This window comes from Halichoerus grypus, chromosome 2 (assembly GCF_964656455.1).
Source record: "Halichoerus grypus chromosome 2, mHalGry1.hap1.1, whole genome shotgun sequence".
In the NCBI taxonomy this organism is placed as follows: domain Eukaryota; kingdom Metazoa; phylum Chordata; class Mammalia; order Carnivora; family Phocidae; genus Halichoerus; species Halichoerus grypus.
In genome coordinates this window covers 136,495,014-136,522,367 of record NC_135713.1, presented here as the reverse complement: position 1 = coordinate 136,522,367, position 27,354 = coordinate 136,495,014, and the positions used below count along the sequence as shown (strand labels likewise).

At 42.7% G+C, this 27,354-nt stretch overlaps 1 protein-coding gene and 1 long non-coding RNA gene across 6 annotated transcripts in view; one reads left to right on the top strand and one right to left on the bottom strand.

The window, feature by feature from the left end:
• Nucleotides 1-3,659: 3,659 nt before the first annotated feature.
• Nucleotides 3,660-27,065, bottom strand: LOC118547659 (uncharacterized). 2 transcript variants are annotated; one of them, XR_004923199.2, is made up of 5 exons: nucleotides 26,617-27,065; nucleotides 14,740-14,912; nucleotides 12,223-12,285; nucleotides 8,185-8,316; nucleotides 3,660-3,791 (listed from the first exon to the last, which is right to left on the bottom strand). It is a non-coding gene; the product is annotated as an uncharacterized LOC118547659 (long non-coding RNA). The 2 variants fall into 2 exon arrangements; XR_004923202.2 differs by lacking the exon at nucleotides 14,740-14,912.
• PRR16 (proline rich 16) overlaps nucleotides 24,766-27,354 on the top strand; it is a 318,333-nt gene continuing 315,744 nt past the window's right edge. For 2 of the 4 annotated variants that reach the window (XR_004923198.2, XM_036111215.2), the window contains exon 1: nucleotides 24,767-25,243. Coding sequence is in view for 2 of the 4 variants with exons in the window: in XM_036111215.2 (XP_035967108.1) it covers nucleotides 25,085-25,243 (159 nt within the window). In the remaining 2 variants the exon portion in view is untranslated. Of the gene's footprint in view, nucleotides 25,244-27,354 lie in introns of all 4 variants that reach the window. The other 2 variants (XM_036111216.2, XM_036111218.1) reach the window with 2 other exon arrangements.

Here is a 27,354-nt window from a genome sequence, read left to right as displayed (position 1 = left end):
ATGTTTGTTAGAACCTCCCTGACCTTGCCCTTGACTTTCTCTTACAGAGCAGGGCAGAGAAAGCTACTGAGAGCCAAAGTCAAGTTAAGAACCAACAGAGACAAAGCCATGAAAAAGGGACCAGTGAGCCCCCTGGACCGGCACGGAACTCTGCTGTGAAGGAGTTTTACAGAGGGGTTGGTTTGTTGGCTTTACTTGGCACATTTGGCTGTACTTTTATGTTTTGTTTTGTTTTCCATTTGGCTGTACATTAAGCATAAAGCAAATGATATGAATAACTTACTCTGGCAAATAATTGGTGTGTATTATAATTTTTGATGTCTGGCTAATGTCTAATTTAATTAAGAATAATGAGCAACTTTACTAATTATGACTCTAATTATAATGCTTTTATGGGGATAAGGAGTCCTCGGGGTAAAACAAACCCTATGCCTTAGTTCTAAGAAAAAGGTATTTGTGGCTGGCATGTTGTGGAATCTCTTTGATTAGCAATCACCCTTACGTGGCATTGGTGAGGGTCCAGCAGTTCATGTAAATAAGTTATAGTCTTTTATAACAGTTATAAACTGGATCTCCTTAATTAAGTACCATATTGTTTTTGCCTCTTTTGAAAATTAACCAGTGTTTGGTTTTAGTCTTGCGACCCAAAAAAAGGAGTTAACATACAAGTTTGTGTATTTCCACCAAGAGAGACTTTTGATTCTTCTTCCAGTTAGCTCTTATATCCTCCAGTGAGTGTTCCTTGATTTCCCAAGGCTAGCCAGATACCTTTCTACTGGGCTCCCATAACTATGTCAACTTCCCTCTTGGAATATATCATTTGGTATTATAAGCACTCATTCACTTGTCTGCATCTCTCAGACAAAAAAAATCCTAAAGGAGAAGATATATATTTTATTTATTATATCATCCTCAGAGCCAGACACAATGCCAGGGAAATACTATATAATTTGTAAATATTTGTGATCAAATTGAACACCCACAAAAAAATAAGGAAGTGCTAAAACAAGTCACAATAGCTTTAACCTAAGGTGGTCTTTCCAAGCTAAATAAAGGGCAAGGTGATGTACAGGGACAGGTTTTAATACTTATATTTGCATATGCAAGCCTTGTAGCTCTTTAGCGTGGACGCAGGAGGCTCTGAATGAAGGATTACACAGACAACTAGTCTATCCATGTTCCTTTATTATTTAAGCATTTGGGGTCACATGTTATCTAACATATAGTCACATTTTTTGCTGAAATACTTGAAGTATTTGGTGTCACCTTCATCCTAATTGGGGATATTCTACTAGCCAGGGAATCTCTAAAACCATAGTGAATTGTCATGCACCTCTCTGATATATATTTAAATTAGAAAAAATATTCACCTAATTCACTTAACACTTATTTTATTTTTTTAAAGATTATTTATTTATTTATTTATTTATTTATTTATTTATTTATTTTAGAGAGCGAGAGAGAGAGCATGAGGGGGAGAGGCAGGAGAGGGAGAGAAAATCTCAAGCAGACTCCACGCTGAGTGGGGAGCCTGACGTGGGGCTCAGTCTCATGATCCTGAGATCATGAACTGAGTCAAAACCAAGAGTTGGTCACTTAACCGACTGTGTCACCCAGGTGCCCCTCAAATATTTATAGGTAATTTTAAATGATGGTTTTGAATATGCATTACATGCCGTTAGCACATTACTCAAAGATTACAGAAGAATATGCATAATAGAGGAAGTCTTCTTCCCTTCCACATTGTCCAGCCACATAGCTTGATATGCTCAAGGCAAATACTGTTGAAGATTTTATAGATCATTTGTAAAATGGGAAATTAAGTTAAGTAGAATATATTTTTTAAATAAGTTCTCTCCTGACCCTTCCTGTTGGCTTACTTTCTTTTGTTAGTCGATCCTGTAATATCAGATAATTTCTCTTACACTATGTATTGTATCTACAACTTAGTATACAATATCTGTCTTTTCTCCTGGACCAAAATTTTCATAAAGGAAGGTAAAAAATGTGCATCTTATTTCCAGGTGGGCTCTTACCCTTACACTGCCTTGCCCAAGTTCTGATATGTAATGAAGTCTGGGTGAATGAATGGGAAATAAATAAGTGTGGGTCAATCTATAAGACCAATCCAAAAAAAAAGAGAGAGAGAGAGAGGGAGAGAGAGAGAAACAGTAGTCGGTCTTTCAAAAAGAGAGAATAAAATTCAAGGAATTGTTTGCACAGTGATAGAGTTGCTGGTGAATCATTCCGGGATAATGAGGCAAACCCAAGATTAATAACAGCTGGAAGCATGACTAGTCTGGGAGCAGACGGCACAGAGGGAAGAGGTAGTGATACCAGATCCAAAAGTTGGGCTGCGTAAGGGGAGCTAGGACCGTGGCCATCAGTGGTTGGGGTGCAGTGGGGGGCGGAGGGGTGGGCCTGTTCTGCAGGAGCGAAGGAGATGCAGCCCCTGCCAAAGATGTTGCCACAGGGTCTAACCCGAATATTATGCAGCCATCAAAAAAACCGAAATCTTGCCATTTGCAACGACGTGGATGGAATTAGAGGGTGTTATGCTGAGCGAAGTAAGTCAATTAGAGAAAGACATGTAGCATATGACCTCACTGATACAAGGAATTCTTAATCTCAGGAAACAAACTGAGGGTTGCTGGAGGGGTGAGGGATGGAGGGATGGGGTGGTTGGATGATAGACATTGGGGAGGGTATGTGCTATGGTGAGTGCTGTGAATTGTGCAAGACTGTTGAATCACAGACCTGTACCCCTGAAGCAAATAATACATTATATGTTAAAAAAAAAAAGAAGAAGAAGATGATAGCAGGAGGGGAAGAATGAAAGGGGGGAAATTGGAGGGGGAGATGAATCATGAGAGACAATGGACTCTGAAAAACAAACTGAGGGTTCTAGAGGGGAGGGGGGTGGGAGGATGGGTTAGCCTGGTGATGGGTATTAAAGAGGGTACGTTCTGCATGGAACACTGGGTGTTATATGCAAACAATGAATCAGGGAACACTACATCAAAAACTAATGATGTAATGCATGGTGATTAGCATAACATACTAAAATAAAATTTTAAAAAAATTTTAAAAAAAGAGAGAGAAAGACTCCCGTTTCTCTTATTCTCACCTCCCTGTTTTCACCTTTGCCTAAACCTGCCAAGAAGCCAGTTGGCAAGAGAAGCTAGCTGGCAGGAAAATGGTGTTCCCTGTGATGTAGAACAGAGCGAGGGCAAAAAGCACAGAAAAAAGGATTAGTGAAGTAGCAAATACCCAGTAAAATTGACCCTATAACTACCTGGCAGACTGATTTCCGACAGAGCCAGCCCATGGCCAGTGGGACACAAAGTACTTCAGTGTCGGTGAATTCAGTATAGATGTCTTTTCTGGCATTACTTATTTTAAGAGAACAAGGAACAAAATACGTCTCTTTCAAGATGAAAGTGTTACACAGACATTAAATCTGTGCATACTCATAAGATGGCACAGTGTATGAGAAAACACATACTAAGTAATTAATAGAATGAGTTACATCCGTACACAATAGAGAATCATGGTGAGAGTAATCACTTCTGACATGTAGAGTGTGTAAGGCTGCTAGAAACACAAAGAATAGAATAGCAAAAGTATTTTAATACTTTTGTGGGAAACATTTATAGCTTCTGGGATGTAAAAATGTGTGATCATAAAAGATCCTGTGTTTTTCTGACATCAACTTTATGGTCCAAGTAATAGATTTCAGCCATCAGAGGAAACATTCCAGACCCCTTTTTCATTGTTTCATTCTTAAAGAGCTGGAAATAAAATGAGAAAAACAGTTTGTCAGTTACATAATTATGGAGTGTTTTTAATAAGTATTTTCTGTGTCTAGAATAAAGAAAATATTATTAGGGTAAGAAAGATGCCCAATTATTGGTAAAAAAAATTATGTGTCTATGTGTCTATAATATTGGTGCATAGTACCCAAGGAAAGAAGCAAAGAACACAGGTGATGACTTATTTTTGTCTCCTGGTAAAATCTCCTATGAAAAACAAAGTAATGCAAGAAAAGTAAATTGTTTGAACTAATACTACCCAGGTCATCGAGTGGTGTGCTTTAACATTTCTGGGCACCTGATGTGAGCTCACTAAGTAAATGATTAATTGGATATGTGAAATATTGCAGGTGGAAAATTTATTAGAGTTCATAAAATAAAATGTTTTCATTGTACAGGTGAAAAGTTGAGACCAAGAAAGAACAGAAACATATTCAGGTTTATTATAGATTCATGACAGATAAAGGAGTTCCTAATTTTAGTTTTTTCTTTCTTTCTTCTTTTTTTTTTTTTTTTAAGATTTTATTTATTTACTTAAGAGAGAGAGTACAAGCAGGGGGGAGAAGTAGAGGGAGAGGGAGAAGCAGGCTCCCCGCTGAGCAGGGAGCCCAATGAGGGCCTCGATCCCAGGACCCTGGGATCATGATCTGAGCTGAAGGCAGATGCTTAACCAACTAAGCCACCCAGGCACACTTGTTTTTGTTTTAAACTCCGAGTTAAAGTAGTGGGTAAGGCTACTGAATTTGCAGTCAGTCAGCCTTGGGATTAATTCAGAACTCTGCTACTTCTTGTGCAGAACTTCCACATGTAATTAAGTTCTTTCTTCCTCACTATTTTCATCTGTACATGGGGATAAACATTATGGAACTTAGGATGTTTAGAAAGATGGAATGAGGCACCTGGGTGGCCCAGTTGGTTAAACGACTGCCTTCAGCTCAGGTCATGATCCTGGAGTCCCGGGATCGAGTCCCACATTGGGCTCCCTGCTCAGCAGGGGGTCTGCTTCTCCCTCTGATCCCCTTCCCTCTCGTACTCTCTGTCTCTCATTCTCTCTCTCTCAAATAAATAAATAAAATCTTTAAAAAAAAAAAAGAAAGATGGAATGAGCTAATGCATCTAAAGCATTGAGCAGAGTGCATAGTAAGGACACGAAGATATTATCTTTTTTGTGTTCTGCCATACCCCAGACTTTACATCAAGCACTTATTATTCAAGCTTCTGAGTTGAAAAGTTGGTCTAAATTTCTATGGTGATCTCTAGGGAGCAGGGAGACAGCAGTCATTCACAATTTCCTGTGATATTTTCTTCAGGACCCACTCTAAGATCTTCCTGCTATCATTGTGGTTTTCTTGTCCAAACCAACAATCTAGATTTATTGTTTCCTGATTAGTCTTGTTATCTAAACTGAACAGGCTACTCAGCAGCAAACTGACCACTGGAATTTTTTTGGACAAAGAACTTTGTAATTAGGCGTTACTTAAAGGTGTGGAATTAGGGAGAGTTCAGTGAGGACAACACTTCTGGCTACATGGTTTTTACACAGGGGCCTGGATATGAATGACAGTACCACATCAACACAAAATAAGCAAGAGAAGGCAGTAAGTATTCAGTGAGATGCTTTGTACATAGTTGGTGCTCATAACTTTCTGTTACAATCAACTGGATAAAGAGATATGGAGTTGGAATATGTTCCAGGCATGGTTTTTCTGGAGAATGTAGCAAACCTATAGAGGACTTTGCAAATGCCTAGCATTCAGTCAGAAATACATATATAATATCAGTAGCCAAAGTCAGGGCCTTGATAGGTAAGGGGTGGGTGCATGAGACTAAGGATGGTTGGTTATATTGAGGTAGAGGCAGTTGAAATATACCAACTCCCAGATTCCCCTGAGCCCTCTAGGCCTGTGGACTTAGTGTACTCTGCCTTATGAGAGAAAAGTGGTCACCCTTGTTCAAAGACATAACTGTGGCAATTGCCTCTCAGGACATCCTGACCTCTTCAGGATTATCCCTCAACTACCCTCCTTGCCACCATACCAATAATTTTGTCCAATCTGAGCATGACTTGAAAAGGGAAAAGCTCATTACAGGAAGCAAAGAGAGGAATGTTTTACCAAAGGAACTATCAGAGCTGCCTAATAGGACATGCCTCACACATGCCAAAAAGAATTGGAGAGTAGCCCTGTGAGTGGAGACTACAGGTACTGAACCAGAAGGGACAAGAATATAATTGTGGATAAGAGAGAGCTGTCAGTTTAAAGCACAAGTTTCATGCCTCAGGAATTAACCCCTGGGCACAGGCCTTTGGAGATGATTTTCATAGGCTTCTTGGATGACTCTTAGAAACTTGCAAAGGGTGATGGCCCACCTTAAGTGAGTTAGAGATGGCAGAACAGCTATGGGAGTGTGTGCAAGATAGATCCTCAGGCTCAGAGAAGAGCAAATGCTAGAATGAATCTGTTAGGTAAAATTGGAAGAGACTCCAACTAAAAATGCCAAAGCAATAAAGGATGTGCTGGTGAACACCAGCATTCCTGAGTACCTCAATAATGGCTGTCCTCTGTATGACACAATTGACAGTGGATAATTCTGTCATTTAATGAGGTTGAGAATATCCCAGAATAGTCAAGGTCCAGGAGCAGCACTTAACCATCAAAAGCAACGTGGGTGTAATGACCAGAAAGGGCATCTAAGTCAAAATGGCAGCCTTGAGACATCTGACAGCTGGCTCATCTTTGGAGATGACTCCTAAAACATGGTGTACTCAGAGGCAACCAACAAGAATATCTGTTCCATATATGTAGCCTTGGTGGTGCAACTAATATTTAAGAGCTCTTGGTGGGACCAGACTAGGTCACAGTAAGAGGCCAGTCTTTTTCTGAAACTGTGTCATGGACTGAATGTTTGTGTCCCCTCTGGAGTCCACATGTTGAAGCCTTCCCCTCCCCACCACTGTGATGGTATTTGGAGATGAGGCTTTTGGGATATAATTAGGGCTAGCTTGTTAGATGAGGTCATAGGGTGGATTAGGGCCCTCATAATGGAATTACTGCCCTTGTAAGAAGAGACTCCAGAGAGGCTCACTCCCTTGCTCTCTGTCTTTCCCTGTAAGGACACAGTGAGATGGGGACCACCTACAAGCCAAGAGAAGAGGCTTAGAATGAACTTACCTTTCTGGCATCTTGATCTTGGACTTCTCAGCCTCCAGACTGAGAAACAAAGGTCTCTCATTTAATCCACCAAGTCTATGGTATTCTGTTATTGCCTGTTTTCTTTATACCCCCTTGCTTTCCTTACATCCTTCCATGCTCTCCTGGAGAGTACTCTCAAGAATCTCTGTCTTCAGCTCTACTACTGTGGAACCCAACGTAGGATACTAATGTTTATTGAGTATATACCAGAAATGCCCACACTCGGTATACAGTGGTGAATAAGACAAGTATTTAGTAGCTTCATAGGGCTCAGAGCCTAGTGATCTCATTGACATTATTTACTAAGCATTTTATTAATGGGATTTGACAGTTATTTATAAGCATACTTTTGTTCATTTCATAACATCTTTTAAAGTTTTATTGGCTTCTGGATGTACTGCTTTTTGATCAGAGAATATGCCAAATACTATCTTACTTAGAGAAAGTGTACTAAGAGCTTAATACATTTTACACATATTCCAGAAATATTCCAAGATCGAGTATATTATTTGACTTCTTAACCTGTTCTTGTCTTATGCTTTTCTGGTATTGTTCCATAGGTGACATATTTTCTTGTTTCGCATTGATACTTCTAAACGGGTTTCTTTTATAAAAGTGTTTCCTCTGGTTTCTTTATTAAATTATTTCTTCAAGCATCCTCTTATTATTTTTCAAGTTAATTTTTGTTTTACTTGTTTTGCAGCATTTAATCAGTTCCCATATTCTTCGGTTCGCTCTCTCCCTCTCTCTGCTCCTGCTGCTGCTGGTCCCCATCCTTATGTGAGGAGATATGCTCCCCATCTCAGTGTTTGCCAGCAATCATGGACCATCAGTTACCCTGTTCTTCCCACATTCCTCTTGGGTAATATTGGGGACCTGAGTACATATTTCAGCTACAACCATAAGGCACATTGTGATACATGAGTCCAGGCTCATTCTTGGCACTTAGTTGGTATATTTCTGCCTTTAGAGGTGGTCTTATTTTACCCTCTGCAGTCTTCTTATACATCAAATTTAAAGAAGTATGCTTTATGTGAAAACATATAATTTCTAGTGTGCAGGGCTACATCTTGGTCTTTTCCTAGCTCAGTTAATTTTACATCCGAGGGCTCTACCCTCCCGCCTGGGTTTCAATTTGCCACCACTTATATCTCCTCTTCCCCTAGTTGCCCTATTGTTACCTGTCAGCCACAGCCTCTGCGTGGAAGGGACAGTGCAGGTGGACATTCACTCTATTCTGATCACACAAAGAAGAAATGCTCAGCAGTGGTGAAGATTGCTTTCGCCTCATATTTTTGTTAGTGGTCCGGCATCTAATTTTGAAAAGAAAATTTAGGGAGGCAGAATCATCAAACACCACAGGCAAAAAACCACTTGAAAGCACAATCAGAAAAAATAAATAAATAAAAGCACAATCAGCTAATTACATTTTGAGATATTAAAATGTAGTGCTAACTTCGGTTATATTTTCCCAAAGGACAGACACATTCACACTCACCAAATGCCCTGAGACCTCTTCTTGGGAATATGATCAGCTACACTCCACCTGCTCCATGCCCCAGTGAAAATCCATCCAACGTGTCTTTCAAGTCTTCCATTTTATGGAATTATCATGGAGTCTAGAGCGGTCTAACAGTATATAACTCTATAGAAAAATGCAAATGCTCTGAGAAACCACACAGTGTTGAGTTGCATCTGCCATTATAAAATATTCAGATGAGAACACTTACGTAGGAAGAATAAGCCAGCACAGCATGGAAAGAAACTTGAGCTTCTGGCAGAGTTTCTAAAATAATTAACGTATAAAGCAATTTTATAGTTTTTTTTAAGATTTTATTTATTTATTTGAGAGAGCGAGAATGAGAGAGAGAGAGAGAGCAAATGAGAGGGGGCAGTTTCAGAGGGAGAAGCAGACTCCCTGCTGAGTGGGAGCCCGATGAGGGACTCAATCCCGGGACTCCAGGATCATGACCTGAGCCGAAGGCAGTCGCTTAACCAACTGAGCCACCCAGGCGCCCCATATAAAGCAATTTTAGTATGTTCTTTTCAAGTTAATCAGCAGTGCACTTGACTATTCTTATATGAAAGATGTAACTACAGGAATTAAACATAATTCAACTGCATTTTAAAAATATTTATTTCCGCCTATCATTGCATTGCCTGATCTCTTTTATTTACCTAATCTTGCTTGTGGAAAAAACAATCGGCAAAATTATACACACTGATAATGTCCAAATATGTCTAATAGCTTAGAAGAATAATATGAACAAGGTGTGTATGATGGAAAAGTTATTTGCACGATTTAAATGTGAGAGCTAAAGAAAGAAAACTAGGAGAAAAATATGAAATATTATGCATCTGTAAAAACGTGTTACTTTGATCATTTAAATTCACCAAAATTCTACTGTTTTGAGCTAATATGTAAGTAATTTATAAAATGAACTGGATTTGAGTGCACTCATATTCCAGGGTGGCCATGTGGGTGGGAGAATGAGCCAGAAGATATACCCTATATTGTAAAACACATGTACACATTATTTTCCTGCAATGACTGTCTGCTCAGGACAAAAGCTGGGCCCTAGTTCACTCTTCTCCTAGAGGAAAAGACTTCCTACACGGTTCTTGTATAGTCTTGCAAGTAGGACCTTCACTGGTGGGCCAGCCATACATGTGCAGACATGTTCGACTTTGTAGTGTGTATAATAAGGCAGGGTGAGGTAAAACATGGCACTTACACATAGGGTCATTGGAAAGGAGCTTAATAAAGGGACAGTGGACAAGTGTGCTCAGAGTATAGTGACACCAAGCAGTGGTACAGAATGTCAGGTGAAGCCGAGGTCTGAAGGGAAAAGTGGGGAGAACAGAATAAACAGAACCCAGGAAGGCTTTTGTCAAGGGCTGTGACTTGGGGACCCAACCAACCTGCAGGCAATATGCTAAAGAAATATTCTTCCTCTTGGGACACATGAGGGGCTCAGTTGGTTAAGCTTCAGCTGTCGGCTTAAGTCATGATCTCGGGGTCCTGGGATGGAGCCCCACATCGGGCTCCTTGCTTAGCGGGGAGTCTGCTTCTCCCTCTCCCTCTGCCCCTCCTCCTGCTCATGCTCATGCTGTCTCGCTCGCTCTCTCTATCTCAAATAGATAAATACAATCTTTTAAAAAAAATATTCTTCCTCTTGTCTCCATCATCTGAACCAGTGTGGAAGGCAGAGAGCAAAGGAATGCGTGGATGCGGTCCACACAAGTGAGTCTCCCGGGCACAGGTCACTGCAAAAACTAGTGAACAGTTTGTCTGGTTTCAGTAATGTGAACTCTTGCTTTGGTGACCGCCTCATCAGGCTCCATTCATCACCCCCCTCTCTCTCACCTGCAGCCCAGCACGCGGTTTGTGGTAGCAGAATCAGCATGGTAGAAAGTGATGGGGGAGCTCCATTTTAATTTCATCACTTTACTAGGGTTAGGCTTCCAAAATTGACCGAGAAGATTTTAATGTGTGTATTATGTCAAAATCAAAAGGATAATACTAAATTAATTTTATAATATGTAATTGATGACTGGATTTAGGGAAGCCCTCTATCTTCCCACGGTTTCCAAGTCTGCAAACATACATGTTGTCAGATAAATGAGAAATAGCTTAGACCCCGACTTAGAATCAATATTGCATAAATTGTTGATTTGTAGGCTGCAGCTCATAAAACAATAAATAAGTAAAAATCCTGGTCAGGAGCAAATTGGATCCAGTGGTGACATTATTGCAGAGTTTGGTACACGGTGTGGTTTTCACACCATCCTGACCATCCGGTTCGCTTGGCTATAAATTACCTGGCATTCAACTTATCAAACGAGGAGCCAACCGAATGTTACCTTGTGCTGGAGCCTGGTGATGTGCCAGTGGAGTCTAAGTAACACTTTCTGTTCGTGTGCTGCTACACTGAACAGCTCAGAAATGTCAAGAATGTTACCGGGCTGCCAACGTGTCAAATGCATGGTGGAAAGTACATGGCAAAAAGCTTTCCCTTTTGTTTTCTTGGTTGCATTAGTGTATTCTGAGCTCTTTTATGGCTCCAGATGGGCAACACTTGAACAATTGCTTTTCTTTCATAGAAAACATTGTCATTCCCTTGTAGCAGGGAAAGTCCCGTTGTTTATAGCACAGATTGTTCTCTGCTGTGGAATTATTAACCCAAACCTTTGAGTGGATTCAGTCTAATGCTTAAAAAATCTGACATAGCCACAGTTTGAGGTTTCTAGAATAAATCTTGGTCTGAACTTGAGAATTGGAGACTTTTCCTTAAGTAATTCAAACCAAAGAGAACCTTCCCAACCTCTCTCCTTCTCTCTCCTTCTCTCTCCTATTCCCAAAGACCCTGTAGCGAATAAAGATTGAGTTCAGTTATCAGGCAGCTAAATATAAGCAAATTCTCCCCTTTACGTGTCTGACCTAAAGCAGAAAATACACTAGTTTTTGGCACTGAAAGACAGCAAAGAGGATTGGAGGTGCACGGTATGAAAGACTAGGAGTCTGGAGGCTTTACGTCGTAGGAGGAAGCTCAATGAGCAAGAATGAGGACACCTGCTTTGTGCTGCTGGTCCCACAACAGTTGTGTGATCTCAATTAAGGCTCCTAACCTTAAAGTGAGGATAATGGTACTTCCCCGCTCTAGTTTTATTGCTCGATACTGAGCCTCGAGGGAGATGATGATGTGACATTAGGCAGTGGGTGGAAAATAATAGGGATCTATACAAATACAGCATGAATAAAAATAACAGAACAAAATTTGTTATTTGGAAAAATACATGAGCATAAAAATGCTACAGAAACATACAACAAAATTTCTGATAAAGCCCTCCTATATCGAATAATCGTGGTATACAGAATCAATTCTTAGGAAAAGCAAAATATGATCAAGTGTAATCATCATTCAAAGCTTTTGGAACAGATCTTACTAAATTGTGTTCTATGAAATTCTTTAAGCAGAATATTTACAGGTGTTATGTTAAAAGAAGAAAGAAGGGAGGGGAGGGGCGGGGAGGGGAGGACAAGACATAGAAAGTATGGGATCCCATGGTCAAATGAAGTAAGTTTGGAAATAAAAATTAAACAGATAAGATGTTTCAGACTTTCATATCCTGATATTCACCTTCATCATATGTAAGAGGGGTACATAGTATGCAGTGTTTCAAAATTAAAAAAAAAAATTGAAACGGCTAGAATATACCTTGAAAAATTGCTGTTGTAGAGGGGTTTACTTAATCAAGCAATTCTGGAAAGCAGCCAAGTCCTGGAACAGGGGAGGTAGCAGGCGAGGAAGCACAGAGAACATCAATCAGAACAAACAAAAAGAATAACAGTGACTAACATTTGTTCGGTAATTCACAGATTACAAAACGTTTCCACATAATTATCTCTTTTGATTCTCAATTCACTTTTGCAAATAGGTACTGTAACCACACTGGTGGAGTTTCAGTGTCTAAGAGCACAGAGCTAGTGACAACATGAGTTTCAAACCAAAGGTGTCTAACTTCAAATCTACTCAGTTTCCACCGTCCGCCTGCTGCTTTATTGTTTAGAAAGAATAAGAGAGACAGTGTAACACTTTGTACTAGTTCTTTAAAAAGCCCAAATAAGGGATAGAGACTTTCCCTTCTATTAGATCCTAAAAACCACACGGCAAAGTAGTTTTTAAAGGAAACTCTCCAGGGGGTCTTTTAGACATCTGGACAGTTGATATGAGGGGCATTTAATGGAATGAGGGACACTCTGCTGTCCCACGGTGCTACGTGGGAAAGGGCTGAACCATTTTCAAATGCCCTGCTAAACTACTAGTTGAGCTGGTGCTAAGCACAGTGGAAATACAGCCTGATAGGACTTTACACATGGTAATACTAAAAAGTTTTTATAAAAATTATGTGAAAAACTAATATAGAAGGCATTATGATGGGATGCCACTATGGAGTAAAGACATTGTCTTAAATTGATCAACACTGAGCATTCTTCCCTATTAGTTATAACACTTACAAATACATGCTGGATTGAAAATGGTTGAAAAGAATTAGAGGGACCCCTGGGTGGCTCAGTCAGTTAAGCATCCAACTCTTGATTTTGGCTCTGGTCAGGATCTCAGGGTTGGGAGATCAAGCCCCACATCTGGCTCTGCTCAGCGTGGAGTCTGCTTGAGATTCTCCCTTTCCCTCTGCCCCTGCCCCCTCTCTCTCCCTCTCTCTCTCAAAATAAAATTTAAAAAACACCTTTTTCTCTCTCTCTCCCTCTCTCTCTCAAAATAAAATTAAACACCTTTTTCAAAGAATTAGAAGTTATTGTAAAAGAAATGAAACCGCTTATAAGTATGGAAAAGGTATTGAGAAAAACTTAACAGAATTAGAACCAAATATTATTAAAATAAAGATAGCAAGGCTTTGATCAAATTTCAGTAGTGACAGATGGTTAAAAATATTTCCTTGTTGCCATCCTATACACATATATTCAATTTGGAAACATAACATTAAGAAATCTGTGTTATAAAGTTACATACTAATTTTTTTTTTTGCTGTATTATCAAGTTAACAGTTTCTTTTCTATCTTATTCTGCTACTGTCCTTGGAGGTCTCCTATACAGCTTTTCTAGAACCTGTAGTATTAAGGGTTCCTTTTTCTAATCCCTGCTATCTTTCAAAGGATATTGTAATCAAGACCTTTTAAAGTACTAGAGATTGCCCAGAGGCCTCAAGATGTAGGAGATTTAAAGGTAGGAGAGATGGTTCTTATGATATCTCATTATTACACAATGCTTTTGAAAAGAGTTAGTTTAGGGACAACTAATGTTTTGACCTATTTGTATCATTCGAGGGTCCGTGTATGACCAAGTATCAGAAGGTCTGATTCTGATCACTTAATTCTGTGTAATGTCTCTGAACTCAGTGTCTATATCAGTAAGATTAAAAGATTTGGATTATATGGCTTCTAAGGTCATTTCTAATCCTGAAATTCTAAGATTCTCTAAAATCTCACTGTAATAAGTATAAGTATTTTTCATTAGGGTGCAAGCACCTGCTTATTTTGTGATGTTGACTATTCTGACACAGGAACTTTGATAATAATATCTGGTCTTTAAATGATATATCATTTACATACACACTTGACCTCTGCAAGAAAACAGCACATCTGACCACTTGGTTTCCTAGTAGATGAAACATTCATCTTGCTTATTTTTCCTTCAGTCCAGCAAAGTGCATCGTTACCAGATTATGCATGACTTGTAAGTATATTTCAAAACCTATTCGAATGAACACTTGGAAATGACATGGTCTCAAAATCTTAAAATCAAACTTGACGTCTTTCACACCGATGTCTTGAATCAGTTGCCAGAGCATGTGGCTTATACCTCCTTCTCATTCCTGAAAAGCCTATGGATTATTTCCAGTCCAGCCTCATTATTCCTGCCTAATGTAGGCCCTGAGGCTGTTATCAACTGTGCATCCGTCCTAACCGGGTTAACTGCTCTCTCTCTCCCTACTGCTTTCTGTCCATTTCAGAGGACTTTAACATTCAGCTTCACAGCTTGTGAATTACAAAACCCCAGAGAGCATTGTTCACATACACACTGCATGCATTCGCCAGACTCCACGGCTTAACTCACACATTCTCTAAGAGATGACGCCCTCTTCATGTAATTATAGAACTCCTCTGAGGTGGGTAATGCCTATCTTAGAGAGCTCCGGATGCCATAACAACATACCATAGGCTGGGTGGCTAAAACAACGGAGATTTATTTTCTCGTAGTTTTGGAGGCTGGGAAGTTGGAGATCAGGGTGCCAGCAGATTTGGTTTCTAGTGAGAGTTCTCTTCCCGGCTTGCGGATGGCTGGCTGCCCTCTTGTTGTGCCCTGACAAGAAAGGGCCTGTCCTTGGTCTTGCGCAGAGAGAGACAGAGAAAGGGAGAGGGAGGTAAGGAGGTGAGGGGAAGGGGAAGGAGGGAGGGGTGAGTGAGAGAGAAGTATTGAGAGAGGGCTTCTTCTTACAGGGGGGTCACTAATCCTGTTATGAAGGCCCATTCTCATGACCTCGTGTAACCCCAGTTACCTCCCAAAGGCCCCATCTCTAAATAACACTGGGCTTAGGGCTTAAACATAGGAGTTTTGAGGGAACACAAACATTCAGTCAATAACATTCTGCTTCAGCGCCCCCCCAAACTGATCTCCTTCTCACATGCAAAATACATTCATTGCATCCCAGCAGCCCCCAAAATGTTAACTTTTCCCATCATCAACCCTACAGCCTAAAGTCCAAAGTCTCGTCTCAATATCATCGGAATCAGAAGCAGAATTGCCCTTTAGCTGTGAACTTTTGAAACCAGAGCTATGGTTTCTGTGCTTCCAACACACAGTGGTGGGACAGGCATAGCATAGACATTGCCATTCCAAAAGGGAGAAATAAAAGGAAAGGGATTTGGGTCCCCAGCAAGTCCCATATCTAGTAAGGCAGATTTCATCATATGTTAAAGCTCGGCAGTCATCAATCCTCTTTGGATTGCTCTACCCTACGGGCCTGCTGGGGCAGTCGTCCCATCTCTGTGGCTCTGCTGGGTGGCGTTATGCCCCCAAGGCTGTGGGCTGCCTGGCCCCATGGCTTTGCAAGATGGACTCCTCCCCAGGTCTTTGGTTGAAGCCTATCCAATCTGTTAAAACCAAGAGGGTGGCCCGGATGATCTCTGAATTGCCTTTGGGGTCCTTCTTCCCCTTTCTTGAAGGAGAGTGCAAGTTCACATCCTAATAACACTATGACCCAATCCTATAGGATCTAACAAGTTGTATAGACTTCCTTTATTTTGTCCCATCTCCATCCCCTTCAGTTCAAACTGGCTGTGTTCAATTTATATTTTCCCAGCCACGCCTTTGGTGTTCTCTTTGGCATGGGTTATTTATTATTTAGTTTTGCAAAATGGTCAGTGCTTATTTGTATTTATTTTTGCAAAATGGTCGGCTCATAGTTTTCTTAATGTTTAAGTTCTTGTTCCTTTTTACCTAACAATTCCTCTCTCCCTTCTTGCGTTAAACTGTAAGCAACCAGGAGGAAACACACCGCTCCTTCCACTTTTTGCTTAAAAATCTCCTCTGTTAAAAATATCCACTTGCATCACTCCCAAGTTCTGCCTTTTACAAAACAGAAGAATTCCAAAACAGTTCAACCAAGTTATTTGCCCCTTTATAACAAGGATCGCCTTTCCTCCAGTTCCCCCCGCCCTTTCTTTAAAGATTTTATTTATTTGTTTGAGCGTGAGAGTGAGAGAGAGATAGCACAAGCAGGGAGAGGGGCAGAGGGAGAGGGAGAAGCAGGCTCCCCACTGAGCAGGGAGCCCAATCCAGGGCTCAATCCCAGGACCCCGGGATCCTGACCTGAGCCAAAGGCAGACATTTAACCAACTGAGCCACCCAGGCGCCCCTCCTCCAGTTTCCAATACAATGTTCGTTATTTCCATCTGAGACCGCACCAGAATGGCCGGTCATGTCCATATTTCTACATTCTCTGCATGAGTGTTTATGTGCTCTCTAAGGGGATAGAGCCTTGCTTTCTAACTCTCCTCTTTCTCAGTTCCCACGAGAGTAGCCCTAATATCCGTAGTTCTAGCATGTACCTCAGAACCCCTCCAACCTCTATCCCTCACCCAGCTCCAAAGCTGCTTTCACATTTTTACATATTTGTTCCAACACTGCCCTACTTCTCAGTATCAAAACCTGTCTTCATACTACCATATGACTCAGTAATCCCACTTCTGGAAATATATCCAAAGGAAATGAAATCAGGACCTCGAAGAGATATCCATACTCTCCCACGTTCATTGAAGCATTATTCACTATAGCCAAGATATGGAAACAACCTAAGTGTTACTCAACCAATGAGTAAAGACGATGTCTCCCTCCCTCTCTCTCTCTCTCGCTCTCGCTCTCTCAGTGGAGTATTATTCAGCCATGAAAAAGAATCAAACACTGCCATTTGTGACAAGTTGGATCAATCCTGAGGGCATGATGCTAAGTGAAATAATTCAAAGACAGAAGCTGTGTGGTCTCACTTAAACATGGAATCTTTAAAATCTGAACCCACAGAAAGAGACAGTAGAGTGGTGGTTACTAGTGGGGGAATGGTGAAAAAGGGGAGATGTTGGGCAAAGGGTACAAACTTTCAGCTACAAGATGAGCAAGTTCTGGGGATCTAATAGTCCTGCATAGTGACTGTAGCTCATGACACTGTATTACATACTTGAAAGTTCCCCAAAGAGAAGATTGTAAATGTTTTCACCACAAGAACGAAATGGTGATCATGTGACAGGATGAAGGCATTAGGTGGCCCTCATTTTACATCTTTCAAATCATCACATTGTACACCTTAAACTTACATAGCATTATATGTCGCATATCTCGCTAAAGCTGGAAAAAACAAAACAAAACAAAATCTATCTTAGCTTGGGCTTCCATAACAGAATACTCTCAAGCTAAGTGACTTAAGGAACGGATACTTCTTTTCTCACAGTTTTGGAAGTGAGGAAATCCAAAATCAGGGTGGCGGCCGATTCAGTTCCTGGGGAGGATTCTCTTCCTGGCTTGCAGATTTCTGTCTTCCCATAGTGGCCACACATGACCTTTCCTTGGTGCATGCTCATAGAAGGAGACATCTCTCTCTTCCCCTCCACTAATGCTGGGGCACATCGGTGGCACATTTGGATAAGCAGCTGACTCTTGCCTTCAGCTCAGGTCATGATCTCGCGGTGGTGGGATCAAGCCCCTGTTGGGCTCTGTGCTCAGAGCAGAGTCTGCTTGAGTTTCTCTCTCCTTCTCCCTCTGCCCCACGTTCTCCCCCGCTACCCCAGAATAAATAAATAAAATCTTAAAAAAGAAAATAAAACCACTAATGCTATTCTGAGGCCCCACTTTCATGAACTAATTTAAGTCTAGCTACCTCCCAAAGGCCCCATCTCCAAATACCATCATGCCGGGGGTAGGGCTTCAACATTGGAATGCACTGGGGACACAAATATAACAATATATATTTGAAGCTTGGGTTGAGGCTTGGGCCAAAGCTCATGGACTTCTGGTGAGCCAGAGGGATTGAAAAGTGCAAGTAGCATGACAATTAACTAGAGTATTAGCTTCATTATGGACCCCGATTATTGTATCAAGGTCCACTAGCTCAGACTGGCAGGGCGTCTAAGTCCTTACACTCAGCATTATACAGAATGCCTAGACTCTTTGCAGAGTTGGGTCATCCCATCCCAGTTTTCAGACAAGGAACTAAAACTACATACTCTGACCATACACCGTGGATGACATTGCTGGGCACCTTATACCTGGCAGGACCCAGCTTTATTTTCCAGAAGGCCAGAGAATTCCTTAAGCAGAGGGAGGGGTACAAGTGCTGCCAACTTCTCTGTCCTCCTTGATTTTATCAAAACCAGTAATTCTCCCTGGCTCACCCTTACTTACTTTCTTGTGGGGGGGAAACAAAAACTAAGATAAAAAACTAAGGACCCCGAAACTTAGAGCAACAGCAATTGCCAAGTACCTACTAAAATTAATTGGGTGCGTGAATGATTGAGTAGAATTTTCAGTGATCTTGGTGCTAGTAGGGTGTGTTGTTTTCTATGAAATGATCAAGTTTTCGTTGGTTGTAGCCGAATTGCCTTCCAGGGAAAGAGGCTGCTAAGCTGTTAAACTGTGCAGAGTGGCAATCAGCCAAGTTTTAAAAAACACCTCTTTGGCATGTCTGTTAAGAGTCCTGGAGTATTCAAAGTCTCAGGTTCTCTCTTCACTTGGCCCAGAAGTTTGAAGCTGAGAGGCGAAATGGGATGTGAGGCAGAGGTCCCAGGGATTTAGGATGAGTGGAAACTCCTGAAGACTTGGGTGAAAGGAGTAATTGTTTCAGAATTGCTTGCACATGTCATGGGGCAGTTCGGCAGCTCTGGGCTTGGTGAGGTCTTCTAAGCTGGGACCCTGAGATGGGACTGGATGAAGGGTTCTTAGTATGGGTAAACTGAATGCCCAGTGGAAGACTTGAGTGAAGCTAGCTTTGAGAAGCAAGAACAATTAAAAGATGTTAATCTCAGGTGCCTGGGTGGCTCAGTTGTTAAGCGTCTGCCTTTGGCTCAGGTCATGATCCCAGGGTCCTGGGATCGAGCCCCGCGTCGGGCTCCCTACTCAGCAGGAAGCCTGCTTCTCCCTCTCCCTCTCCCCCTGCTTGTGTTCCCTCTCTCGTTGTGTCTGTCTCTGTCAAATGAATCAATAAAATCTTTAAAGAAAAAGATGTTAATCTCTAAGTGTGAGAAAAAAATAAGGTATATGATCCACTTAAAGTCTATATGGAGGACACCTGTTGTTTTTATATTCACAGGGGCACGTTTCCTCTTTTGGTGGAGAAATAGGACACAGGTGTAGGCAACTCGATCCAAGCTAGGCCAGTCATTAAACTTCCTCACCACCAGTTTCTCACCCAAGCATTGCTAACTTCTATGGTGTCTTTCTTTGTGTGAATCTGAAAATGATTTTGCTTCTTGAAAACACTTTACCTCTTCTTTTTAAAAAATTTTTAAAAGATTTTACTTATTTTAGAGAGGGAGAGAGAGAGACAGCATGAGAGGGAGGGACAGAGGGACAGGGAGAGAGAGAGAATCTCAAGCAGACCCCACACTGTGTGTGGAGCCTGACGCGGGGCTCGACCCAGGACCCTGGGATCATGACCTGAGCCGAAGGCAGATGCTTAAACTACTGCGCCACCCAGGCGCCCCAAAAATACTTTACTTCTATATAAGAAAATTATCATAGTATACAGATTTCGGTGGAATAACTTGTTTTACTGCCACCTGCTGGAAAATCGTGGTAATGAGTATACAAATGTATGCCTTTTCCATAGGTATGCCACGACTCTGGTATCAGCTTTGTGCCCAACCCAGTCATGATGATGGGCTGAGGTGTCCATACCCTATGCTAGCCCTATCAAAGTCTTCTCCTGGAAGCTTGCTGTGACGATCTTTTTCTTTTCTAGTTGCAAAGTTGTGAAGATGTGAGCCTGGACTTAGCAGGGACCCCATTTTAACCTTACGTAGAAACGAGCTTAAGAGAAAGTAACAATCCACAAAACGGCGGTGGGATGCAGGGACAGAAAGAAGTAGTCCCAGTGCTCTTAGAATTTCTGGCTCCAATCCCACGTGAAGATATTTCTATCCTTTCTTTGGTTTGGCTCTGAAACAATATCCTTTGTTGAGTTAAGGCAAAGTTCAGTTTCTGATATATGGATAAAAAGTAAAAGACAAAAAAACAAAACAAAAGCCAAGTATATATTGACTTCGGAGATCAAGTGAAATAAACTGATTACAGTTGGGAGAGAAGGCAAGACGAGATACTCTGAGGTAATCTCAGTTTTTATATTCGAGTCATGTGTGGAATTACCTAATTGTTCCTACTAGGACTATGTCTTGCTAAACCTAGTTGCTATAGATCCTCCATAGTGTAGATTCTTGCCTAGAGCAGCCATTTAAAAAATATTTGTTGAATTAAATTAATCTCAAAATGCATAGAGATGGACAACACTTCGTTCAGTATTTTATTTTCTTGCCAGGTATTTATTGAGCAACTGCTTTGCAATAGACACAGTTCTACTTAGAATACTTCCACTTAAATTTTCAGATCACATTTTGTAAACCAAAATGCATTTATCTATAGAAGCTAGACGTCATGCCAAAAGGGAGTTGATAAAAAGGAGACACTTCTGGGGACAAATGGAGACCACTCCAACAAAACGTATGAGTCAACACGGAGTTCTAGCTCGTTGTATTTGTAGTTTGTGTTCTCTAGATGTGAAACATTGGGTATATCTTCTAACCTCCCAGGGTCTTAGTTTTCTCATCTGTAACATAAAGAGATATAACTAGATGATCTTTAAGGCTTACTGTGGCTAAAAAGAAACCTGAAGTTTGGGGTGCCTGGGTCGCTCAGTCAGTGAAACGTCTACCTTCAGCTCAGGTTATGACCCCAGGACCCTGGGATCAAGCCCCACATCGGGCTCCCTGCTCAGCGGGGAGTCTGCTTCTCCCTCTCCTGCTCCCCGTGCTTGTGCTTTCTCTCTATCAAATAAATAAAATCTAAAAAAAAAAGAAACCTGAAGTTTTCTTTTCATCTCTCAAACCAGTGATTTTCAAACTGTGATCCCTTTCTGGCAGCCTAGGAACACGTTGAAAGGCAAATTTCAGACCTCACCCCAGACCTACTGTATCAGACACCATGGGAGCAGGGGGCCAGTAATCTGTGCTTTAATAAGCTCCCATGCATGCCAGAGTCTGAGAGCCACTGCCCAGACGTATGCAATGTATTTACTAGTCACCGTATATATGGAGAACTTTCCTTATTTTTCTCTGCTGTGTTTCACTGACAGCATTTTATCTTTTAGCCATTCATGTCCTTTCCCACTCTCCCCCACAATCCCCCAGAGAAAACTATTTTGGTCAGAGCAATGCTGTCATTCTTTTTTTTTTTTTTTTTTCATCTTTTCAAAGATCTCTAATAACTTTATTAGATTTTCAAATGAAAATAAATTCATGCAAAAGAAAAAATAAGAAAGAAAACCAAAAGTCTCCATTAAGAGTGATGTTATATCATGCATAGCATCCATTGTTTGAGAATCAATGAGCATTGTTAAGGTAATAAATCAGTAAGAGCCACCACACCAAAATGGGACAAAGTATTTTGGGAATATTCTTGAACTCTTTATGAATTCAAAATTATGTCAGTGTCCTAACATTTCCTGCACATCAATTATTAGGGATCAGTTGCAGTAGATTACATACACACACACACACACACACACACACACACACTCAAGAATACTGATAAGTGCTTGTAACTAAAAAAACAACCACTAGATGATCTCCTATAATTATCCAATCCTTCTTGCTGCAAAACTCAGAAAATATAAAGACACAGAAAAAATAAAATGCGGGGTGCACAATCACTTCTGTGAATAAGACCTTCCTTTATTTAGAAATCTGTTATGTGTCTAAGTTTATAAGTGATGGGGTTTAAGTATGTACCCATTTGTAGCTAGTGCTAGTACATAAAGAAATTTATGGATAGATTCATCAGAAATTTTACTATGTGTCACTTTTGTTCTGTGGTCTCCATAATTTGGCTTAAAACATCATATACGAACCTCTGAGAGAGTCCAGGATGAGCCAAAGGAATGAATGATGAATGATTTTTTTCCATATGGGTACAAAAAAAGTAGAAAGTAAATAGACTGCATATATATATATATATATATATATGCACACACATATACATAAAACATATATATAAATATATGTTTGTGTCGTTTTCATTCAGCTTTCTTTCCCTCAGTATTTTTTAACTCTGTAAAATTTTCTTGTTTAGGAATATTTTACCCATACCTGCTTAATAACTGGAAAATAGTGGTAGCCACCACTGCTTGGGTCCTATAAGATTTTTAGTTTGGGTTTGGAAGTCAGTTTTAACTTTTCCCTTTTCAATTGACTCCATACTGTATTCCAATATAGACATAGATAGGTGACAGCCATTATTTAAGAATAAACTGTGATATGGGTGTGGATGGTGTGTTTTAGAGTAATAATTATGATTCAGTTTTGAGCCAGAATAGTTTAGTTCATTAATAGCAATGGATATCATAGGACAACAGATTTTTTTTTCTCACATCTTTAGTGAAGAGGATTGAGAGTAGCATGGATATATTCTTTTTTTTTTTTTTAAAGATTTTATTTATTTATTTGACAGAGAGAGACACAGCGAGAGAGGGAACACAAGCAGGGGGAGTGGGAGAGGGAGAAGCAGGCTTCCCGCCGAGCAGGGAGCCCGATGCGGGGCTCAATCCCAGGACCCTGGGATCATGACCTGAGTCGAAGGCAGACGCTTAACGACTGAGCCACCCAGGCGCCCCAGCATGGATATATTCTTATATTACAAGAGTATTATTTTGTCAGTGGGAAGGAAAATACCACTTCCTTTCCTCTTCTCCAATATTCTTGCCTAAAATTATTATACTTTGAGTTTGGGGGGCTTCTGTATTTACCTGCCTACTACTGAGAGTCAAAACTTCAAATCTAGAGGAAACGCACTTTTTCTTTTTTTCTCGTATGATCTCCTGCCATTTCTGACCATTTATCTCTATTCACATATGAAATAAGAGTGTCATTAAAGATCAGAAATTACCAGTGGGAGAGTTTGTAAAGCTGATATAATTATTTTTACTGTTATATCTATATAATATAAAGAACCTGCAGAGATAAAAGAACTTAGAAAAAAAAATCTATTCTCCCCAACTCAGAGACCTTAAGCATATTACTTATATAACACTTTTAAGTATTTCTTCTTTGTTTTCTCCTCTCCAATTTGCTTACTGCACACTGGTTGATTCTTTCTTTACTTTAATTGTCCTCCAGCAGCCCCTGCTTTTGACCTTTCTTCTTTGTCTTCTGATTTTTCAATGTATTTTTCAATACTGTTACTGTTTTGACACCATATCTAAATTTCTATTTGTTTTCTTCTGTTGCCTTTTTTTTTCATACTCCATGTATGACTTCCAATGATTTTGTCAAGATAAATTGTTCAGAATTAAGACTGATTGATTATGGAGGGTTTAAGGAACTCAGAAGAGAAGAACTGCCAAGATTTTCTTCATCTCTAGAAACTTGTTGGAGCCACCTGGGGTGTGAGGAGGAAGAAACAAGGGCCCCGGGGGAAGGCATGACCAAAAGGGGCAGCCTATTAAAATAATGATTTGGAGTAGTGTGCACTGAAGACAATAAAGTACAGCCATCCTGCCAGGTCAGTAGCTAATAGCCCATGGGTTTGTTACTAAGGAAATTAAAACTTTAGCTAATGAGAATGGGAGCCACCTACTGAGAATGAAACTGAAGGCTTCCTATTAATTCCCCTCCCTGGGTCCTTTTGACAGAACAGTCTGAAAGTTATTTCCTATTTAGTAGCAAAAGACTCGAAATGGAAATTAAAAAAAAAAAAAAAATTGATGGAAAAAAAAAGTTGGAGGCACTCTTCTTATTCAATGCTCCTAAGAAGAGATGCAGACAGCTTATTCTGCCCTCCCACCCACCCAAAACACACATCAGGAAAATAGAAAGGGTAGTTTAAAAAAAAAAGAGGAGCTGTCCCAGATAAGTACAGCCAAGATGACTCAGACACTCTCCCCGCCCCGGGGGATTTTTGGTGTGAGGACTTGAAATTAATAAATCCGCTATTGCTTTTGTGGAATCAGCAGGATTAGGCAAACTCTTTCAAGAATATTGGTTGAATTTCATTATTCCAGGGGGTGAGGGGTCCTCATGTATGCCCATTTCTCTCTCTCCCTCCTGCAGAAGTAGGAAGACCTCCGTTTAACTCGTAGGTCACCAGGAGAGTGACTGGAGGCCTTCTGAACGTACTTTGGTCCTGGGTGAACACTTAGGGTCGCTCTACTGCCCCCCCATCCAACTCCTGGCCCTACTGTGGTTCTCTGCATATTGTCAGAAAGTGTGCTGGGGGCTCCAGGGCTCTGCTAGCGGGCGAGAAGGAAGCACCCGGGCTCGCCGTGCGAAGACACCTAGCGGGCTGCGAAGATGAGGGCGCTTCAGGATCAAGGCCAGGGGTGGGCAGGGCGCGGAGCGGGCTCCCGGCTCGCGGACGCCCAGGTGTGGGGCGACGGCTCCCGGAGGGCCGGGCCGCGGGCACTGCAGCTGACGGCCCCGGGCGCGGCGGTCCGGGCGGCCGTGTCCGCGGGCGGGGAGCGAGCGCGTGTGTGCGCGAGAGCGGCGGGCGGCGGCGGGAGGAGGCGCAGGCGCGCTGCTCGCCCGTCTGCAGCCCCGCGCCGAGCGCCGCGTCTCGGGGAGTTGATGGCAGCACCACGGTGCGGCCGCCCAGCCGAGCGCCGAGCGCAGCCGCCCGCCGCTGCCCAGGGAGCGTCCAAGATGTGGGGGGATCGGGGCGGCAGCGGCCGCAGCAGCGCCAGGGACGGGGGCGCCCAGCAGCCTCCGCTCGCCCGCCTGTGCTGACCTGCCCCGCCTGCCCCCAGAGAATGTCAGCCAAGTCCAAGGAGACCCCCTCCTCGTCCTCTCCAGCCGAGGGACCGCCGGCAGCCTCCAAAACCAAGGTGAAGGAGCAGATCAAGATCATCGTGGAGGATCTAGAATTAGTCCTGGGCGACCTGAAGGACGTGGCCAAGGAACTTAAGGAGGTGAGAGGCGCGGGGGTGGGGACGGAGTTCGTCACCTTTCGCCCCCTCGGGGTTCCGGTCCCGTTTTCACTGGGGATCGCCCGATTTCTTAACTCCTAGCAAACTATAGAAAGACGCCCGCAGACGGACTTTCTTGGCTCGGGCGACTCCTGAGAAGAGTTGTTGCACTTTTTTTTTTTTTCTTTTTAATCAGGAAGAAATCAACTAGTGTTTTAATCGATGGACCTTGGGGTGGTGGGAAGGGCGAACCGGTGCGTGTCTCTCTATCTGTGTGCGTGTAATGTCGGGGAAGGGGGCTCACTGGGGGTGTGTCGACGGAGGAAGAAATGAGCAGCCGGGCCGGAGCGTGCAAAATGCTCCTGTCCTGCCCTCTTGCTCCCCCAGAGTCCTTTGGCAAGTCGCTCCTTGCTGGCGGTCTCCCCAAGCCGGGGCTAGAGGGGGGCCGGGTTCCGGGCCCTGGGCCAGGCCGGGGAGGGCAGCTCAGGGGAAGCTCGGCTCCGGCTCCCTTCCCCGCCTCTCGAGCCCCGCTGGAAGGAGGGCGACCCGGGCTGCAGGCAGGGGAGCCCAGACTTGGGGATGGAGAGGGGGTCTGGGACTTTCTCACTTTGGCAGTTCCTGAAGCATCCCCTGCTCTCCGAACGCCGCTCCCAGTAACTCCGGGCCTTCCCGCCACCCCACCTCCTTCCTTCCTCCCATCTTGTAGCCACTTGGCATTGAACCTGGGGAGCGGGGCGCGTCGGTGAGCGTGTTCGTGTGTGTGTGTGTGTGTGTGTGGTGGGCGTGCAGCAGGGTCTTGCCACTTGCGTCCTGGCTCTTGGGAACCGGACTGTTTGCGTTCTTTCCCGCTCCGCCCTCACCCTGACCCTCGGTTCCACTTCTGCCCTCCAACCCCTACCCCTGTGATTGGGACTAAAGGAAGCCGAGGGTGTCGGGGTTGAGGCTGCGTAAGTCAAGGCGGGGGTGGGGGAGGGAGGGTCGGGTGGGAGAGGTGGGGTCTCCCGCGCGCCTACCCCGCCGGCAGCTGGTGGCGCCGCGGAGCTGGTGGCGGAGTCGGAGCCCGCCGTTCCGCTACCGAAGGCTGGCTGGTGCGGTTCTCGGTCAGGGAGTCCGCACCCGCAGTTGTGCGAGAGCGAAGACTCTAACTTCTAAGCTGGTGGCCGCGGCGGGAAGGGGAGGAGTGGGGCGTACGCGAGGTCCAAGATGGTATTCCTGTTTTCGGAGGCCAAGTGGGAGGAGACTGAGGGTGGTTTGGATGCCTGGCCTCTCGACATCGACCTCCTCTATCCAATTTCCAATCCAAACGTGAGGCAAGAGCCCCCTTCCACCCCCACCTCCCCCAGCCCAACTCCCTTCCTCCCCGGATTTCCCATTACCTCGAGGAACTGAGCTCCGCATTTGTTGCCGAATGAAAACCTGTGAAAATGGCCCATTCAGTGGCGGGGTTGGGTTTGCCAGTGGCTCATGCCATCTCTGCAGGTTGTTCCAGAGACAGAACGCAATTACCAGTGAGGTCCTGGGAGTGGAGATTGATACAGATGATAGGTGCAAGGATCTAACTTGTCCGTGTTCGCAGGGCATCCCTGGGATCAGTGCTTCACAACGGGTTGACAGATGGGGAGGTTATGCATTGAAATTCAAGTCTAAAGATGCTGTTCGTTTCTTCTTTGTTATTCTTTTATTTGACATCTTTGGCAGGCTGTGTTTTCATCTGAAACATTATGGCGTTTTAAAAAATGAACAAATTTGGGCATGTTCCCTTTGGCAGAATTGTGCTTTATAGTAGTTGAGGTTTCTACCGTGGGGGTGAGGAAAACCTACATCAGCAAAGTGATGTGTTTACTGTCTTAGGGAGGAGGCTGAAATTAAGAGAAAGGCAGTCAAAACTCTGCCTTTATGGGCACATACTTCCTTATGTTATGATGTGTCACTCCACTCTCTATTTTAGACAGAATAAATAAGGAAGAACTGCAGAGTCCTGGTTCTCCTTTGGCTCATTATCCTGTAGACATTCGGAGACCAGGTAGATCTACAGTGAAACTTTTAACCTCCCTAGGGCTCTTCATTAGAATCACAAAGAGGTCAGTCAGGAAGTCTGTGGATCTCCCACTCTT